At 48.0% G+C, this 20194-nt stretch overlaps 1 protein-coding gene across 1 annotated transcript in view; it reads right to left on the bottom strand.

Moving 5' to 3' along the window:
- Nucleotides 1-9237: 9237 nt before the first annotated feature.
- LOC112395850 (cytochrome P450 4A11-like) overlaps nucleotides 9238-20194 on the bottom strand; it is a 31200-nt gene continuing 20243 nt past the window's right edge. The window contains exons 3-10 of the mRNA XM_024739261.1: nucleotides 13981-14108; nucleotides 12886-13010; nucleotides 12353-12507; nucleotides 11810-11916; nucleotides 11549-11727; nucleotides 11330-11463; nucleotides 10364-10428; nucleotides 9238-10220 (exon numbers count right to left, since the gene is read on the bottom strand). Of these exons, the coding sequence (XP_024595029.1) occupies nucleotides 10140-10220; nucleotides 10364-10428; nucleotides 11330-11463; nucleotides 11549-11727; nucleotides 11810-11916; nucleotides 12353-12507; nucleotides 12886-13010; nucleotides 13981-14108 (974 nt within the window). The 3' untranslated portion in view covers nucleotides 9238-10139. The remainder of the gene's footprint in view (nucleotides 10221-10363; nucleotides 10429-11329; nucleotides 11464-11548; nucleotides 11728-11809; nucleotides 11917-12352; nucleotides 12508-12885; nucleotides 13011-13980; nucleotides 14109-20194) is intronic.

Here is a 20194-nt window from a genome sequence, read left to right as displayed (position 1 = left end):
TAGAGTGGATTACTGCCACCTGGGTGGGAAGCTGCACTGCTTCTAAAAGAGCCAGGATCAAATCTTTATTATGTTTTTTGTTAGTTAGTTAGTTTGTTTTTGTTTGTTTTGTTGTTGTTTTTTTGGCTGCGTTGAGTCTTCAATGCTGCGTGCGGGCTTTCTCTAGTTGTGGCGAGCAGGGGCTACTCTTCGTTGTGGTGCGCGGGCTTCTCATTGCGATGGCTTCTCTTGTTATGGAGCACGGGCTCTAGGCGCGTGGGCTTCAGTAGTTGTGGCACGTGGGCTCAGTAGTTGTGGCTCGCGGACTCTAGAGCGCAGGCTCAGTAGTTGTGGCGCACGGGTTTAGTTGCTCTGCAGCATGTGGGATCTTCCCTGACCAGGGATCAAACCCTTGTCCCCTGCAGTGGCAGGTGAATGCTTTACCACTGTGCCACCAGGGGAGTCCTTTATTTTGTTTTATGGGGGAATTTCTAGCGGTTAATATTCTTCTTTCTTTCTGAATGGCAGCATTAGCACGTGGAACCCATATTTAGAGTCAGTAAAAATATTTCTTTTCCTTCCCTAATTGCAAAGCTCTCATTAATGCAATTAGTTCAGCCTTCTGGGCTGATGTCTGGTGTGGCAGGGTCTTGGTTTCTATGATGTCATCTGGACTAACTATGGCATACCCTGCCTTTTGGGTTCCCATTTCTACAAGACTGCTCCCATCAGTAATCCACTCGACCTCAGGGCTTTCAAGAGGCTCACCTAGAAGATCAGACCTGCTGCAGTAAATTCATTCTCTGGTCTCTATACACTGATGCAGTAAGCCTCCACTCTCGGCCTCTGGAAGCAGAGTTACTGGGTTCAGAGTTAGGCACACCTTTAAGGTAATGTCGGGGTGTCCATTAGGAGGGCCTGATATCTTGTTAACCTTCCTCCAGTCAACCAATGATGTCCTTTGACTTCCAGCACAGACTGTACCTGATGAGGGGCTGACACATCAAAGTGTTGTCCCAGGGTGAGCTTGGAAGCCTCATTAACCAACAGGGCTGTGGCTGCTACTGCCCGCAGGCAGCTTGGCCATCCCAGGGCCACTGAGTCAAGTTGTTTTGAAAATTAAGCCACTGGTCTCTGATCCGGTCCCAGCTTTTGGGTCAGGACTCCTAGTGCTATCTCTGACCTCTCGTGAACAAATAGGGTAAAGGGCTTGTCCAAACTTGGAAGCCCCAGTGTTACTCAATTCAGACTTTAGAGTCTCAAAGGCCCGCTGGGGGTCCTTATTCCATTGAAGGAGTTCCCTTTCTCCTCCTTTTAGAGCCTCATATAGGGGTCTTGCGATAAGGCCATAACTTGGAATCCAGATACGACAGAACCAGCCATCCCGAGAAAGCCTTGGAGTTGCCTCTTTGTGGTTGGAGATGGTGATGCACTAATTGCTGTTTTTTGATCTATGGCTAGGGCTCATGTCCCTGGGGTCAAAACAAATCCTAAATATTGAACCCGTTGCTGTGAGATCTGAGCCTTGGTTGGAGAGACTTTCTTGCCAGAAAATTTAGGACCCTAATAGTATTTTGATCTGAATCTTGTTTGGTCTCACTATTTATCAATAAATCATCAACACCCTTCTCAAGGCTCAGTTCCCTTGCTAACGCATTTTCAAAAAGATGAGGGCTGCCCTGAAAACCCTGTGGAAGCACTGTGCATGTATATTGGTTAGCCCCCACGGTGTCAGGGACTCTCCATTCAAAGGCAAAAACATATTGAGGGTCTGGATGTAGGGGAATATAGAAAAATGCATCCTTGAGGTTTAAAACAGAAAAATACTGAGCGCTCCCCGGCACTTGGGTGAGACAGGTCTATGGATTTGGCACCAATGGGTGAATAGGGATGACTGCCTCATTCACTGCTCGTAAGTCTTGCACAAACTGATACTCCCCGTTAGGTTTCTGAACAGGGAGGATAGGGGTGTTACAAGGGGATTGGCAGGGCCTAATGAGTCCGTGTTTTAGGAATTTGCTGAGCAGGGGTGGATTCCCCTCAGGGCCTCAGGCTTTAAAGGATGTTGTCTCTTCCAGGGGTATTTTTTCCCAGGTCTTAACCTTATTTTTATTGGGGGAACACATTTTGCCTGAGGTATCCCAAACTGCAGGATCTACTTATTCTCTAATTTCTTTTCCTTTTTTTTTAAACATCTTTATTGGAGTATGATTGCTTTACAATGGTGTGTTAGTTTCTGCTGTATAACAAAGTGAATCAGCTATACATATACATATGTCCCCGTATCTCTTCCCTCTTGCGTCTCCCTCCCTCCCACCCTCCCTATCCCACCCCTCTAGGTGGTCACAAAGCACCAAGCTGATCTCCCTGTGCTATGCGACTGCTTCCCACTAGCTATCTTTTTTACATTTGGTAGTGTATATATGTCCATGCCACTCTAATTTCTTGGTGGATATCTTGGGGAATATTTTGATGCCCAAGAGGTGGGTCATTTGGGGCTACTAATAGATGCATTCTCTGTTTGAATTCTTTACCTCCTTGGACTTCACCGTGTCCTAAGAAGATACTAGCTCCTAACTTATTTAGCAAGTCTCTCCTGAGGAGAGGGACAGGGCATTCTGGCATATACAAAAATGAGTGAGCAATAATAATGGACCCAATTCCGCAGGCAAGGGGAAACATAAATCGCCTTACCTTTGGCTGCCCATCAACTCCCATCACTCTACAGTCACGCCTGGAGGGGGGCTGGCTGGCCAAGTCAGAACACAGCAGGTGGATCCAGTGTCTACAAGAAATTCAGTTCCCCTGCCTGCCATGTCAAGGGTGACCCGAGGCTCCGCTGGAGTGATGAGGATGGATTGAGTGGGATCTGGAGCCCAGCAGGCGCTTGGGCCCTGTCAGTCGGTGTGCAGGAATCTATCATCCAAGAGATTTGCAAGGAAATGGGGCCGGTCGGGGTTGCCCCTCGGGCGTCCCGCAGGACAGTGCTCAGGATGTTCCCTCTTCCAGTACCCCCCTTTCTGACAAAGGCACGCTGGTTTGGGCCCAGGCGGCTTCTTAGTGGTCTGTCCAGCCTTCTTGGCCCTCCAGAGTCTCCTCGACGTGGTGGGTGGATCAGAGCAGCCAAAAGCTGCCTTTTGTTAATTAGCCTCTCGTCCTTATTGGCCTCCTCCGTTAAGTCTCCGTAGTTATAGACCTTGAAGGCTTCCTCTACCAAGTTTGACACTGGGGTTTGGGGCCCAGCCTCAAGCTTTTGTAATTTTCTCCAGATATTAGGAGTAGGCTGGGTGATAAAGTACACGGCCAATAGTGTCCTCCCTTCTGTGGACTCAGGGTCTGTATTGGTGGACTTCATGAATGCTTCTGTCACCTGGCTCAGGAAGACTGCCGGGTTCTCATCTTTTTCCTGTGTAACCTCTTGGACCTTATCATCATTTACAGGCTTCACCATACACCTTTTCATTCCTTCTGATAGACAAGTAATATAATTTCTCATCCTAGCCTGGCCTACACGATCTTCACAGCCCCAGTGTGGGTCACGATCTGGGATTGCATCCCCACCCACCTGATAAATTTGGTGGTATGGACTGGCCACCAGTAAGCCATCTGCGTGTTCCCTGGCCTTTCTCAGTATATGCTCCTTGTCATCTGGGGTGCAACAGCGGGCCAGAATAACCATGATGGCCTGCCAGGTGAGAGATCACTTAAAGGCACAGAAACTCACACAAGCTGTTATCAAAAGCAGCGTTCCAGGACAACTCTGTTCTTTTATGAGAGAGAAACCAAATCCAGTCTTGCATCAGCCTACTCTTAATAAAATCCATTTACCTGATTAAATTTAATCGAACCTTAGAAAATCCTGACCACATACAAAATTGTTTCCTCAGTGCAGTGTTCGTCTTCCGCAAACCTTCTGTAAATTTCTGTAGCCATAATTTGTCCCTCATTCTTTCCCCATGGAGAAATATCCAGCTCTAGCACACGATCACCCTTTTTCCTTTCGACAAAATACATTTCCATTCCTCATACCTTCTTTTCTGAAAACACGCATCCTACTTTCCTTAAGCCACCACGAACTATCCTACTTATTTATTTATTCATTTATGGCTGCGTTGGGTCTTCATTACTGTGCGTGGCTTTCTCTAGTTGTGATGAACGTGGGTTACTCTTCATTGCGGTGCGCGGGCTTCTCATTGCTGTCGCCTCTCTTGTTGCGGAGCATGGGCTCTAGGTGCACGAGCTTCTGCAGCTGTGGCTCACGGGCTTAGTTGCATGTGGGATCTTCCTGGACCAGGGCTTGAACCTGTGTCCCCTACATCCCATTGGCAGGAGGATTCTTAACCACTGCGTCACCAGGGAAGTCCCCCATGAACTTTTACATAAGCATTCCGTATACTGGTAGAGAACATTTCAAGGCAGTACCAAATAGCTTAATTTCTCTCTCACAAGAAGACAAAAGTAGGTAAATTTAGACCTGTTTAGCAATTAATGTTCCAATATTTTACCTTATTTGAAATGGCCTGACTATTCAATTAGTTCCTATGATTTAACTTAATTTAGTTTCAAATTTACCAAAATTTGGAGCGACTTGTTTTAGATGGATGTTTCCAAGACATAATTATTCCTGTAGAGGTTACCAAAAACTTCTTATCCCAGTACTTTCACTTAAAAATTTAATGATATCAGGTTACTTCCCCTGTTGACACATTTTATAACAGAAACAATATGCACTTATTGACTTCCAGGAACCTTAGGTGCAATGAAAGTATTGTACTTAATGTTGATGACTCTAAAGACAGGTCTGTATTAATTAAACCCACAAGCTTAAGTTAGACAAGTTAATTTCTGCAGAACCAGAGATTTCATAGTTTTCCTGCTTGAATTTAAAATGGCCCTCTTTTTCTTTTTTCCCTCGGTGTGGGGGACTACAGATGGATCAGGTACTTCCTGAGAGCCCAGGCAGAATAGTTACATTGCAACGGCAGAGGCGGAGATGCAAGCCCCTTGACCCCAGGAAAGAACAGTTATGCCGATCACAAAACTTAAAGACACAAACAAGAAGTTTCAGGATAAAGTGGACGGAGGGTAGGGGTGAGGACCAAGGGAGAGGTAAAGGGAGGAGGGACAGAAAAGAATGTCAGAAAAAGAGAAAGAGACAGAAAGAGAGAGATTGCCCTTTCAACCTGCCCCCGCAGGTGTCCATTCAGGCACCAAACAGCACTCTTCCAGAAAGGGCCAATGAAGAAGGGAGCCCACGGGGGTGATTAAGCCTGGAAACCAGCCAGTTGTATGTTGTCTGTGGGACTCTCACCCACATGTACACCAGTATATAGAAATCTGCCCCTTCAGCCCGTTCCCAGTGGGACTCTCCTTGGCGGCAGGAAAATAAAAGTGAGAATATTGGGATGATAGGGCTTCCAGCCATTCCACGATATGAGGTTTGAACATCTATCGCTCTCATAATCTCTGGTCAGGGAGAGCCCTCTGGACCACGGTCTGCACGGCATGAGGCGAGCCTCTTCCACCTCTGCCTGTCACCCGTCAAGGTGAGCCGTTGCCGGCCAGAGGGAGCAGGTCTCACAAGCTGAGAGGATTGACGCTGTAGCTGCCTGACGTCCACTCTCTCGGAAGGACAGGACAGAAGGAGGAGAGGACGGAGGGAGGAGAGGACGGAGAAAGGAGAGGACTGAAAGAGAAGTAGAGAGATTTCAGGAGAGGGAAAGGGACTAAGGGGAAAGGGAAAATGGTGAGGGAAAAAGGACGAAGGGAAGGGGAAAATGTTGTCTGAATGAGGGTACTGAAGCCCCCAGGGGCCAGGAAGTCAGACTTACCAAACGTGGTGACACTGAAACAAGAGGTTCAGGTGGCCGCTTGTCACCCGCTGTGAAGCTGTGTTCGGTGGTCCCAGAGGTGCCCAGATCCTCTTCCCAGACAGGCACAAGGAAGGGCCCAACGTTGGGTGCCACAAAATATGTAACTGACCAGGGCTCTTGGCCTCCTTATCAATAGAAGCTGATCAGAGGCCAGACAAGAAATGCAGGCAAGGCTTTACTGGGGCCCCTGCTGCAGTGGGGGAGCGGGAAAAAACAACAGGTTCCCTTGCTTTCTCGCTCCCTGAAGGGGGTCAAGCTTGTTTCTTACATGGGGTGAGGGTAGGAGTGTGTCCAGGGGTTGGGCCAGAGGGTGGCTTAGGTGGTCTGCCCACCGCTTAGGTGGTGTCGTGTGCAGGGGGCATGCGCAGTGCCCTGCTTTTCCTCCTGACACTCTGTTTTTAATCTAGGCTCTTCAAAAGTGGCAGTTGGGGGTCAGAAGCAAAAGCAGGGTGCTGCCCATGCCCCCTGCACACAACACCACCTAAGGGGTGGGCAATAAGTGGTGCTGGGAGAACTGGACGGCTACATGTAAAAGAATGAAGTTAGCACACTCCCTAACACCATACACAAAAATAAACTCCAAACGGATTAGAGACCTAAATGTAAGACCAGACACTGTCAAACTCTTAGAGGAAAACATAGGAAGAACACTCTTTGACATAAACCACAGCAAGATCTTTCTTGACCCACCTCCTAGAGTAAGGGAAATAAAAACAAAAATAAACAAATGGGACTTAATTAAACTTAAAAACTTATGCACAGCAAAGGAAACCATAAACAAGACAAAAAGACAACCCTCAGAATGGGAGAAAATATTTGCAAATGAAACAACAGACAAACGATTAATCTCCAAAGTATACAAACAGCTCACGGAGCTCAATATCAAAAAAACAAACAATCCAGTTAAAAAATGGGCAGAAGACCTAAACAGACATTTCTCCAAGGAAGACATACAGATGGCCAAGAGACACATGAAAAGATGCTCAAATCACTAATTATTAGAGAAATGCAAATCAAAACTACAATGAGGTATCACCTCACACTGGTCAGAATGGCCATTATCAAGAAATCTAGAAACAATAAATGTTGGAAAGGGTGTGGTGGAAAGGGAACCCTCCTGCATTGTTGATGGGAATGTAAATTGATACAGCCACTATGGAAAACAGTATGGAGGTTCCTTAAAAAACTAAAAATAGAACTACCATACGACCCAGCAATCCCACTACTGGGCATATACCCTGAGAAAACCATAATTCAAAAAGAGTCATGTACCAAAATGTTCATTGCAGCTCTATTTACAATAACCAGGACATGGAGGCAACCTAAGTGTACATCGACAGATGAATGGATAAAGAAGATGTGGCACATATATACAATGGAATATTACTCAGCCATAAAAAGGAGTGAAATTGAGTTATTTGTAGTGAGGTGGATGGACCTAGAGTCTGTCATACAGAGTGAAATAAGTCAGAAAGGGAAAAATAAATACCATATGCTAACACATATATATGGAACCTAAAAAAAAAACAATGGTACCGATGAACATAGTTGCAGGGCAGGAATAAAGAGATAGGCATAGAGAATGGACTTGAGGACATGGGGTGGGAGGGCGAAGCTGGGGCGAAGTGAGAGTAGCATCAACATATATACACTACCAAATGTGTAATGTATAAAATAGTTGGCTGGTGGGAAGAAGCAGCATAGCACAGGGAGATTGGCTCAGTGCTTTGCGATGACTTAGAGGGCTGGGATAGGGAGGATGGGAGGGAGGGAGACGCAAGAGGGAGGGGATAGGGGGACACGTGTGTGCATGGGGCTGATTCGCTTTGTTGGGCAACAGAAACTAACACAGTACCGCAAAGCAATTATACTCCAAAAAACATCTATGAAAGAACCCACAAATATTAGAAACTATCAAAACTGCTTTATCAAGGGATTTTGCCCTCTCTTTTTAAGAGTCTTTGTGTACAACTACCTTCAGTGGGATAGGGACAGTGGGAGGGAGGCTCAAGAGGGAGGGGATATGGGGATATATGTGTACATATAACTGATTCACTTTGTTGTACAGAGAAACTAACACAACATTGTAAAGCAATTATACTCCAATAAAGATGAAAAAAGAAAAAAAAGTGACAGTTGGGTTTTTTGGTCTCTTGGCATATTTTGCTCAGAATTGGCCCCAACTGTGCATGGACATAGTTATTTTTAGTCCCATACACTTTCTTTGTATTTTGTTGCTCAAAGAGAGGTGTGACCAGGTGCAAGCATTGCAGCGCTACAGCAAAGGGTCCCAGGCCCAGCCTGTCTCAGTTGGGCCCCTCTAAAGATGTAACGAGGAAGCTACCACACAATAGCTGGGAGGCTCCTTCCCTGACAGGTGCCTGGGGTGAGCTTCTTCCCTCTGAGCCTTTGGAGACGAGCCCTTTCTCCTGACTCAGCTGCCATGGGAGCCTCAGGTGACAGGCGGGTTGTGGGGTATGACGGACCCCAGAGTTTGAGGCGGCAGGGGCACTGGGACACGCTTGTTCTGCTGGGGTTCTGGACCCACAGACCAGGGGTCATGTCCTCTCCTCGTCTCCTCTATCTTCCCTCCCCTTCTCTCTCTCTTTCATTCCATCCAGCTCCTTGCAAGGGAAGACACACATGCTCCATATGACATCGTGAATTTATCCAGGGAGTAGGAAAGAGGGGAAGCCAGGTGAGTGACAAATGGGCAGACCCGTAACACACGGGAGTGATCGGGGGCCCAAGGCGATGGTAGTCACGCAGGACTTAGCAGTTACAGTAACGGCTGCCCAGGGTGTCCGTGTCCTAATACCCAGAGCCAGAGAACAAGCCTGTTTTATCTGAGTGGGCCTGTGTAATCACAGAGGGCCTTATGAAAGAGAAGGCGATGTGAAGACTGAAGCAGGGGGACATTTGAAGAAGCTGATGGATTTGAATATAGAGGAGGGCCCAGGAGCAAAGGATTGCAGTTCTAGATATGGGAAAAGGCAAAGGGAGGGATCCTCTCCTACATCCCTGCACCGGGGGCCCTGCCAACACCTTGGCTGTGTCCAGGGAAACCCACTTCCGGCTTCTGACTCCAGAGCTGTCAGAAAATAACTCTGTGTTGTTCGAAGTCCTTAAGGCTGTGGCCAATTATTTTATCAGCAAAAGGAAGTGAATTCAGGGACAGACAGGCAGGCAGAAGGGGAGAAAGATAGGGAGAGAGTAGACAGACTGAAGGAGGGCAGGTGATCAGGGTTTAGGTGGACAGTCAGAGACACAGGTGGGTCAGAGACAGATGGAGAGATAAGCAGATAGGGAGCCTGGAGAAAGGTGAGAGGAGGAGGGCAGAACGTCTGATGGGCGGGAGGCAGGAGATGAGGTAGGCCATCTCAGAAAAAACTTGGATTACTAAGTAGTTCCAAAGTTATGGAAGTTACTATTTCGGGGGGGGATCTGTAGCCGTTGAAGATTTTCACAGGAGTCATTTTGGAGTGTGTCATCCAGCTTAACAGCTATTTCATGTGTGCTTTATATTTTACACGGCAGGAACTTCTCAAATGCACGTGTCCAACACAAAATAGTGAGTTTTCTCTCAAAAGCACTTGATTGCCTTCAATTTCATCCTTTTTTGCCAAAATTAGACTCTGTAGATTTTTGGACTGTGGTATACAATCCCTGCTACATGTATAGATTTTTGGCAACTAGAAAAGGTGTCATGTGTATATTAATATGCTGTTACAACTTTGTTGGGTTCGACTACAGAAATAGAGAAGAAACACAAGACTTTCTTCAAATGGCAGCTGTAACTGATCACATACATAGCTTGAAGTCTCAGGACAAGGAATGCAGCTGGAAATCGAAACCCATGCAAACACGACGGCTGATACAGTGAGAGGTGGATTGGTGAATTAACTAAAAAAGACAGTGGGCTGGACTAGAAATGTGCCAAGAGAGAAAACCACCTTCTAAGATGACTGATACTTGGGAAAAGCAAACATCTGAAGTTTACCTTTCATGAAAAATTCTAAAGCTAAAAAGTCATACACCGAAAGTGAGGAAAACCCTGGAATACTTTGGAGGGCCACAGCCATGGCAATGTGGCTGGTCGTTGCGGAAGTCAGGAGGTCAAGGTCACCGTGGTGTGCCCTGAAGGTCTTCTTGTACATGGGGACACACGCCTCCTTCTCGAAACGTCAACATACAGGGACATAACTACATACACCACATATGAATGTAGACAGTCACACACATCAGGTAGCACCCAGTGACACCTGGCTGCCCCAGGTACAGAAGGCCTCACCTGGATCCTCCTGAGAAGGGCAGGAAAGCATGGCTGTGTCGATCAGAACCCGGTGCAAACCGGGATGGGTCAAACACCTGCAGAGAGAGCACCAGGGCCAGGGCAGTTGGGGTCAAGCTCCTTGCACCAATCCACCAGGGGACAAGAATCCCCGAGGTGGAGCAGGGGAGGTGCTGGTCTGGAGAGAGCATCCCATCCCTTCCTCCCATGGCCATCATACCTCTGGTTTCGGCCACACCTTTGGGTTGTGGTGAAGCCCATATAAGGAGAGGGAGAGTGGGATTCCTGTGGGGCAGGGAGGAGAGAGAGAAGACTGAATGGTACCCGTGGTAACAGCAGCAATGTGCACAAAAGGCCCAGGAGCCACCATGAGAGCTACCCTCCATCACTCTGAATGAAATGGTGCTCTTGCAAGACAGGTGGGCTGGAGGTGACAAAGCACATGAGCACAGATTAGGAGCAGGTAACCATGGCCAGGACTGAGAAGGAAGAGAATTGGAGGCTTAGTATGAGGATCGCCTCACATGAAAACTCACAGTTATCAGGCGCCATCATGAGTCCTCGGGGAATGTGCATTAACTCATCTAATCCTCACAGCAGCCCTCAAGGAAGGCACTCCTATCCCCACGTGTAGATGAGGCACCTGAGCCTCCAAGAGGTTGAGGGACGTGTCTGTGATCCCGCAGCTAGGAGGTGGCAGGGCTGGGATTCAGACCCACTGGGAGGTGAGCCAATGGGTGGCCTCCAACCATGGCAGGGCTCTCAGACCTGATCATCAGCTGCTCTCTGCCATCCACCTGAGGGCTCCTCAGAGACTGGACCATCTGACCCATGACAATGGACTCCCTGAACTCCCTCATTTACTTAGACCCCACATGGAAAGAACCACATCTCCCCTTGCTTACTTCTGCTTTTCTCTTAAGCCTTCACGTCTCAAGGAATTAGAATTATAGGGCTTCATTACAAGACCACATTCAAGGGCTAGCATTTGCTTATTGAGCTCTCATTGGTTCAAGTTCTGTGTCAGGCATTTTACAAAACGTCTAGACTGCAGAGTAAATATTAATTATCTTGAGGCGGAAACATCAGACAGAGCATCCCGGGGCTGGAAAGCACATGTGGATTTCTGATCTCCCACGTGGTCATGCAGAGTGCTTAGTTCAGTGGGTGTGGATGAAGCTCATACCTGCAGGTAAGGAGCGTCCATCAGGGAAGGTGATGGGCTTGCTCATAACTCTGCCGATGACTGGCACTGGTGGATAGAGTCGCAGTGCCTCCTTGATGCACATGGTGGTGTAGGGCATCTTGTCCAGGTGGTCCCTGAAAGGAAGCCCATCTAAGGGCAGGCAACCAGGGGTCCTCCACTCGCGGAGGGACAAGGTTCTCCCACCTGTTGGGCACTCACCAGGTGATGGATGCGCCATCCCCCAGGAGGCTCTGGATCTCTTCCCGGCACCTCTGCTGATGCTCAGGGTGGGAGGTCAGAGCATAGAAGGTCCAGGAGATGCCACTGGCTGTGGTGTCGTGACCCTCGAACACTTCGGCACGGAGCTCCCTGTCAGACAAGCTGCTCCCGTTCTCCATCTGCGGAGGCAGGGAGAGTGCAGGGTCTGCCCTTCCTCTGTGCTTCTGGGCAAAGCCTCAGGCCTCTCCTGCCCACACTCACTCTGGCGAAGAGGAGGATGTCCAGGAAATCCAGGTGCCTCTTGCTCCTCACCTTCTCCAGCTCTCGCTCCTTCTGCAGGTGAGCCTTCCTCAGCTGGATCACTCCATCTGTCCCAGAACAGTGGTTCCCAGGCAGAGCTGAGGGCTCTGGGGAAACACATGCAGCACCCACCGTAGCCCTATCTGCCCCTCAGGCCCAATCTGGGTACCAGGTGGATGAGGACGAGGGTGGGAATGGGCACACATGTCAGGGCAGAGAGCTGCAGCATCGTCGGATCCAGGTTGGGAATCTCCTCAATAGCACAGCCCATGGAGGCTCTGCCTGAATGATGCTGGGAGGGGGTCTCATTCCACCGTCAGCAACGTGGTGACACATGTATCTCCCTGCACCTCACCTGACACCCTGACGTCTCAGTTCCCAACCCCTGCACCAGGGAAGTACCCAGTGTGGGTGTGTGCCTGCCCCTGAAGAGGAAGCAGGAGTCTGGGCTGTGCCTGCGGGGTCAAGGCCAGGGGAGGAGCCGCCCAGAAGGAGGAGCAGAACCTGTGTGTTGATGGGCCAGCTGGCAGGCGCGGTGGCTCCAGCGGCCTTCAGGAGTCAGCCTGTAGATGATGTCGTTCTGGTGTAAAGCATTTCTTAATCGGGAAAAAGTCAGATTGCCAAGGTCTCTGATGGCCTGGATGTAGGACTGGATGTTCCTGAAGGGAGAGGATGCAGAAGAGACTGGAGTGGAGGGAGCCTCTGACCTGGAGATGGAGTGGGGCTCCGGGTGGGGATTCCTCAGTCAGCGGGGACAGGCAGCTCTGAGGCTTTGTCATTTCTGCCTCACAGCCCAGGAGACCCTCAGTCCTTTACAAGTGGCCTGAGCAGCCAGGCTTCTTCCTGTGCAGGAATCAGGGACCTGTGACTGAGTCAAGGTTGGTCTGGGTGGAATTTGACTGTGGTCCATGGCTCTGTGCAGAATGTTGCTTTCTGTGTTGATAAGCGTCCACACTGCCCTAACTGCCTCTCAGGTAAGTCCTCCCCAGCTGGTGAGAACAAGGACCCTGCCCTGCCGTTGAAGGGTTGTCACTGACCTGTCTGTCTGGATGCTGCCCTGGTGGCTGAAGGCGCACTTCATGATGGTGTCCAGGGTCATCAAGGAGACGTGTCCAAGGACCTCCAGATGCGAGTCCAGGCTGACGAGCTCCTCCCACTTGTCCTGTGGTGGGAGGGGGACATTGACCCCGCTCTGCTCCCCCAGAAGGCCTGTGCTGACAAGGCCAGGCTCTCTCTCTGTCTCTCTAAATCTTCTGATGAGATTTTCTCACTTTCAAAGCAGATGTGTTTTAGCAGTTTGAAGCTGTAACACATGTGTGTAATGTGATGTCTATTTTCTCGGAATCATTTATTATGTAATTAATTATACTCTCTCCTAATATTCTGAATCAATTCTGAATTCTAGGAGCAATTTATGATGATAATCACCTTGTGGCAGACAAGAAAACATTGTTTCTCATGGGACAAAGGGGTAATCTTTTGTGTCCTGAGATCGGAACTGGACAGGCGATGGCCAACTCTTATAAGCAAATATTTCAAGGCAAGGAAAAGGTTAAGGGACTCTATTTGGGCTCCTATGAAGGGGCGCTTCCTTTCATTTATCCATTGTTAACTGAGATGAGTAGGTGCTCAGTCTGGATCAGAGGTGATGTTTGTCAAAGCCTGGCTCTGTGAGTGTAGACGTGGCCTCATTTCCTCCAGTGAGTGGCTCAATTCCATGCAGAGGCCTTGGGCCCCAGGCCAGAGCCTACCTGAGTGACATCCTGGGATGTCCACTCTGCCACTGAAGCTGCCATTGTCCAGGGCATCCGGGGGCAGCTTGCACAGCTGTCCAGTGGAATGACCCTTGCTCTAATCCTCTGTGTTGAAGATGTGGAGATGAGAGGAGAGTGGACCCTGAATACACTATGTCCCTGCTTTCCCTTGCCTCAGAGCAAATTGTGGATCCAAGCTGCTGCCAGGGCACCCCTCTGTCCCATCCAGTTGTAGTGAGCTCTGTCTCAGAGTACATTCTGAATGCATCATTCTGGAGGCTGTGTCCGATGGACGCCTGAGGGACACAAGGGTCTGAGAGTGGACTTTGTCAGCAGTGCTGGATATGACTGTGTCCAGGTGACGAGGGATAGACTCACCAGCATCACTCGGACAGAGTCGGCCATGAGACCCACGTAGGGCTTCAGGATGTCGTAGTGGAAGGCTGGGGTCAGCATCCGCCGGTGCTGGAACCACGTCTGCCCCTCCAACACGAGCAAACCTTTCCCTGGGCCACAGATGGGTGTGTGTGTGGGTTGGGGAGCCTGGATCAGGGGGACGACTAGGGTTCTCACCTGATCTCCCCAGGACCACCTTCATGTAGTCAGGGTCATAGATCAAAACCAGGGCTTTCGTCCCCCACAGCCAGCGAGCACAGGCGCATGGGTATTTCTCTACCCTCTTCAGTAGGGGTCGCAGCTCGGTCTCGTCTTGGAACTGTCTCCAAGGGAAAGATAAATCAATAAAACCCTTCTCTGAGTTCCAGTGCTGGAGTGGGGGTGAAGGGCAGGATGAGTACAGGGAGATCGTTCTGGATCAATCAGCAGAGTAGGAGTTTGGAACTATTTCTTCTGACCTGGGCTCTGCCCCAGACCTGCTGGCTGTCCACCTTTGTCCTAAGACCACATTCTGTCCCCTTGTCGGTTAGAACCCTGGGCCACCACTACAAACTGCCTACAGAAACTTACATCAGGGATTCGCTCCCTGGTGTACAAAACTTTTGGAAGTTATTCTTGCAACATTTGCGTGAGCAGTTTATGATAATTCATATCACTTGATAAGCAGTTTTGTCATAGAATTTTAGTTAGAGAATAAAATAGATTATATTAAAAAATAATTTTATATATTAATTTCCTTTTGCTTACTGATTGCTATATATCATCAATATTTTCCCACCATACATGTAAATGTTTGCTAATATGAAAGTGTTAGGATGTATATGGCTAAGTGAAAAAAACTAAGTACTAAATTGTATGTGTATATATTATTATTTTTTTTATTATTCTTGTGCTACGCGGGCCTCTCACTGTTGTGGCCTCTCCCGTTGAGGAGCACAGGCTCCGGACGCTCAGGCTCAGTGGCCCTGGCTCACGGGCCCAGCTGCTCCGCGGCATGTGGGATCTTCCTGGACCGGGGCACGAACCCGTGTCCCCTGCATCGGCAGGCGGACTCTCAACCACTGTGCCACCAGGGAAGCCCGTGTATATATTGTTTTACATATTGAGTGTATACACAGTGATAGGATAGATTCTAGATGTATACATGAAAATGGTATTGAACTAAGGTTCTTATATGTGTATTTTAAATCTTATTTTCACTTACCAATAACCAGAAACTTTTATGCACTTCCCAACGCACTTCCCACCGCCGAGAGGAATCTCTTGAAACTCCTCACGCTGGACCACAAAAGCCCTTGCTTTCTGGCTTTACCCTCTCTATTCTTGCCTCCTGCTGGGCTGGTGAGTCCACAGGACCCATTGCTCTGCCCCCAAAGATGCTGCTGTCTGTGCGCCTTGCACTGGCCCCACCTGCTCACACTTCTAGGCCTCTGCCTAGGTTCTTTCCTCTACCTGGTGTGCCCCTCCTCTTTGCCACAGAGCAACTGCCTCTCTTTAACCTTGCAGATTCAGCTTCATTTTATCACCTCTAGATTTCTCATCAACTTTTGGTCCTAGGCGTGTTCCATGCAGTCACCTCGTCTTTAATTCAATGGCTTCTGTGTAACTCAAAGCAACGATCTGCCACTTTGGTATCTAATCCCTGCCTGCATCCTTCTACCATCAGGACTCACCAGCTCTGAGGCAACTTGCCTACTGTGGGATGGGTTCCTTCACTGAGCACGTATTTACTGAGCATCTACTATGTGCCAGGCACTGGTTTAAGACACTGAATTAGGATGCGGCTGTAGATGCTTGCCTGTTTGGAGCCTCCAGGAGGAGACAGTGAGATTGAGGACATGACAGCCCTAGGGGCTCATGAATGTGTGATGGAGGGAAGACCAAGCCTCTGGGGAAGCTTTTGGGAAGGGGACCTAACTCGGACCCGGATGTTTGAAAGCTCTTCCTCATGCACTTGCTCATTCATCAAGTCATCGTTTACCAAGATGCTCTCGGGTTACAAAGAAGAACCAGAGGCAGGCTCTCCCAGAAGGAGCTCACAACTATGACACTGCAGACAAAACTAGCTGAAACCGGTTAGCACTGCCTTAAGAGAAGGACAGCCAAGGGAAGAAGGGTTGTCCCCTCCGCTCCTGGGAGACCCAGAAAGACATCTTGGAGGAGGTGGCTTGGGGTTGGGCCTTTGTAGACAGACATATGAGGGACAAGATCATTCCAGGTAGAGGGCACATGGGAGCAGAGTCCCAGAGGCCAGAATGCCCAGGCAGGCGGGGAGGATGCTGAGTAACCTGGGGTGCAGGAGATTAGGAAGGAGAGGGGAGAGAGGTACTGGGCCAGCCCACGTGGGGCTCGGGCTGTTTCCGGTTACCGTCTTTGGCTCCACTCTACTCTAATCATGCTTCAGAGAAAGGGAGGCCTCAACTCTCTGCAACCCCTGATTTTCTCCCAGCATTTGTTTAGTCCACAAACCCTTGATGAGCCCCTCTCCACGTGGCCCCTGACTTTGCTCTGAGCCCCCCGCCGACCAGACTAGTGCTGCCAGTGCTGGGTGGGTAGGCGCTGCCCCTCCCCAGCCTGCAAGCCGCTCCTTCCCTCCTTCTTGTCCCTCCACACATTGGACAGGCAGCCCTCTGCGCAGGCTCTGTGCAGGGTGCTGGGGGTGAGGGGGATTTCACGCTTGGTTCCGAGAGCACATAGTCCAGTGAGGGAGGACACCAGGCGGGCGACCTCACCCTGTGGATGGTGCAACTCAAATGTCGGTTCTCCTTACCTGGCACCATCCTGGAAACCTCGCTCATGTGTGCTAGCAACTTGTCAGGGTTTAAGCACTGAAATCAGGAGACTGGAAAATTCCTCAGTCTTAACAAACCGAGCCAGTTTGTCCCTACAGCTGACGTAACCCCCCACCCAGCAGGTGGGCCTCTTTTCCTGTCACCTGACATCTTCCTTTATAAGAGCTAGAAATATTTGGTTGTGATTGCTGTATTAGGCCAGTAGAAATTGAGAGGTGATTAAGCACCATGAGTGGTATAATTTACGTAAGAGAAATTATCTACTTATTGAGTCTATATATTCTCTGATGGCCATCAGTGTAATGGAAACATCACTGGAGGTTTTTAGTGGTTCCATCGGTCAGCTCTTAACTCAGAAAAGTGACAACGGCATCAAAAAAAAGACCAGAATTTCTCAAAATCAAAATAATCTGGAAATCGAATACAACAATTTTCATGAACAAACTGGGCTTTGGCTGACTCTCTGTGGCTGATTCCAATAGGAACCATCTTAGCTCCACTCTGCTGATAATCACTCGGCCTCCTTCTCTTGAGAAAACACTGGCTCTCACTGTGTGCCCTCACCCCCTGCATCCCCCCAGGGCTGAGCGCTGGGTCACTCAGTGGGTAGGCACTGCCCTTCCTCAGCCTGCAATCTTCTCCTTTCTCTCTGTCTGCTTTCACTCCACACACGTGGGCTGAGCATCTCTCCAGGTCAGGTTCTGTGCTGGGTACTGGGGTACAGGGGTGCAGGAAGGGGACAATACCTCAGCCCCAGGGAGCTCACAGTACAGTGTATGAGGGAAGAGAGCCCAGAGATGAACAGACCCTATTTAATGGCACAAGTCAAACGTTAGTATGCTTTGCTTAGAGGCCATCCTTGAGGCCTGATTGATCACTTTGCCTGGGAATATCACAGTTTTAACCACTCAGAGTCCTGCATTCCACCAAACCGAGCCAGTTGGCCCCCCTCTGGCTGACATAACCCCCCACCCAGCAGGTGGGCCTCTTTTCCTGTCACATGACACCTTCTTAGATTCCTGTCTATCATCTCCATGGAGAGTGAGCCCACAGGGCAGCATCCATCAGACTGATGTCTGTGTTCCCAGGCAAGCTCAGGGCCAGGCAGAGAGGATGGGATTGAGGGATGGGGCAGGGAAGCATCTAGAAGCTTGTTCTATGAGAATAGCTGAAGCTGCTCAACCTGGAGACGGCGGAGACTCAGGAAGGAACAGTCACTGTCCTCAAAGTGCAGGGCTGCTAGGACAGCCTGCAGATCTCCCTAAGGAAGGAGTGTCTTACAGACCCGAGGACACCAGCACGGGGTCCTGGGAGGGAGTGAGCTCCCCGGACTGGGATGAGGAGCCAAGACCTGAGAGGTAAGCTGGGTTTTCCCCAGGAACCACGTGCTTGTTACCCAACAAGACTTTGTCCTGTGGACTTGCTGACCAGGACCATGCTCTGAGAGCGCTGGCCCTCCCTGCCCTCCCACTGCCCCCATCCCACCCCTTCCTACCTCCTGGTTGTGTCCGTGGCTAATTAGAAGCCCTTCAAGAACATTTTAATAATCAAATTGGAGAGATATGTTTTGCAATATCAATAGCAAAATCATTTCTGCATTCAAATACATGAGAATTTCAAGATTAAGTTTTATCCTTAATCTTAATTATGATATTTTCCTACTAATAGGTTTACTTTGAACTGCAACCAGGAAATGTGCTCAACTGGGACTGCATCCCTCACTTTCATCATCCATAGAGGGTCCAACACCAGTTTCAGTCCTACTTCACTGAAGTACTACAGTTGTAGCAGGAGCAGTTTTACTAATTCCTTTTTATCCTATGTTAGAAAATAATTATACAATTAAAATTTTTATACTCTGCTTAGGAGCCTTTAATACATCATTTATTGCAATCTGTTCTTAAACAAAAAATGGTATTTTAAAAATTGTTCCTCTCTTCTGATAAAACTTTACCTAGGTTCACCAAGAAAAAAAAGAGGATATGTTACAACTGATACCATAGAAATACAAAGGAACATGAGACTCCTATGAATAATTAAATGCCAACAAATTTTGATAACTTAGAAGAAATGGATAAATTTGTAGAAACATACAGCCTACCAAGATTGAATGATGAAGAAAATAGAAAATCTAAACTGGCTGATTACTAGTGAAGAGATTGAAGTGGTAATCAAAAACCTTCAACAAACAAAAGTCTAGGACCAGACAGCTTCACTGGTGAATTCTATCAAACATTTGAAGAAGAATTAATACCAATCCTTTTCAAACTCTTCCCAAAACAGAAGAGGCGAGAACACTTCCAAACTCATTTTACAAGGCCAATATTACCCTGATATCAAATGCAGACAAGGAGACCACGAGAAAAGAAAATGACAGGCCAACATCTCTGATGAACATAGATACAAGAATCTTCAACAAAATATTAGCAAACTGAATTCAATAATAATTTAAAACGTGGAAGCACAAAAGACCCTAAATAGCAAAAGCAATCTTGAGAAAAACAGAACTAATCTGGAGGTATCATCCTCCCAGACTTCAGACTATACTATAAAGTTATAGTAATCAAAACAATACAGTATTGTTGTAAAAACAGACACATAGATCACTGGAACAGAATAGAGATCCCAGAAATAAACGCTCCTAAAAGGTTAGTTAATTTATGACAAAGGAGCCAGGAATATACAATGGGAAAATGACAGTCACTTTAATAAGTGGTGGAAATTCAGAATGAAGTGGAAGCATGGAGGGAAATGCTTAGACTCTTAGAGAATACACATTTCATCATAACAGAGTGTTGGGAGAAATATAAGCATTAAAGGCATTTCTGATGATGGCTCAGAAGGAAATGAGGGACATGTTATTGGAAACTAGAGAAAACCAAACTTGTTATATAGTGGCAGGAAATTTAGCCAAATTATATGCTACAGTTGTGTGGAAAGCAGGACTTCTATGAAAACACCTTGGATATTTAACTGACAAGATTTCCAAGCAAAATGTTGAAAATATGGCATGGTTTCTTCTTGCTGCTTATAATAAGAAGTGAGAATAAAGAAATAAATTGAGGGAAGAGCTGTTAAACAAAAACAAACTAGTTCTTTATGATCTGGGAAATTGCCAGCCTATCCAGAATGCAAAAATTAGGCTAAAATGAAGAGAATCACTATTAGGAAATCAAGCCGTGCAGAGAAGTCCAAGGGTGTCTTTGGTGGTTCTGAAGTGGTCAATGTGTGACTCATAGATTCTCTCAAGAAACTCAGAAGGCAGGAATAGAGGTGGGGTTATTCAGAAAAGACCTCTGGAGTATCTTCCTGTCTAATGGTATGAAGCCCTGTGGCATACCGGGGAGATCCACAAGATTTATGAGAATGTTCTATTAGCTGATCTAGCTTGTACTGAAAGGGAT

This window comes from Neophocaena asiaeorientalis, unplaced genomic scaffold (genome assembly GCF_003031525.2).
Source record: "Neophocaena asiaeorientalis asiaeorientalis breed wild unplaced genomic scaffold, Neophocaena_asiaeorientalis_V1.1 scaffold138, whole genome shotgun sequence".
NCBI lineage: Eukaryota > Metazoa > Chordata > Mammalia > Artiodactyla > Phocoenidae > Neophocaena > Neophocaena asiaeorientalis.
The sequence above is the reverse complement of the archived record's forward strand: the minus strand, read 5'-3'. Positions and strand labels throughout refer to the sequence as shown.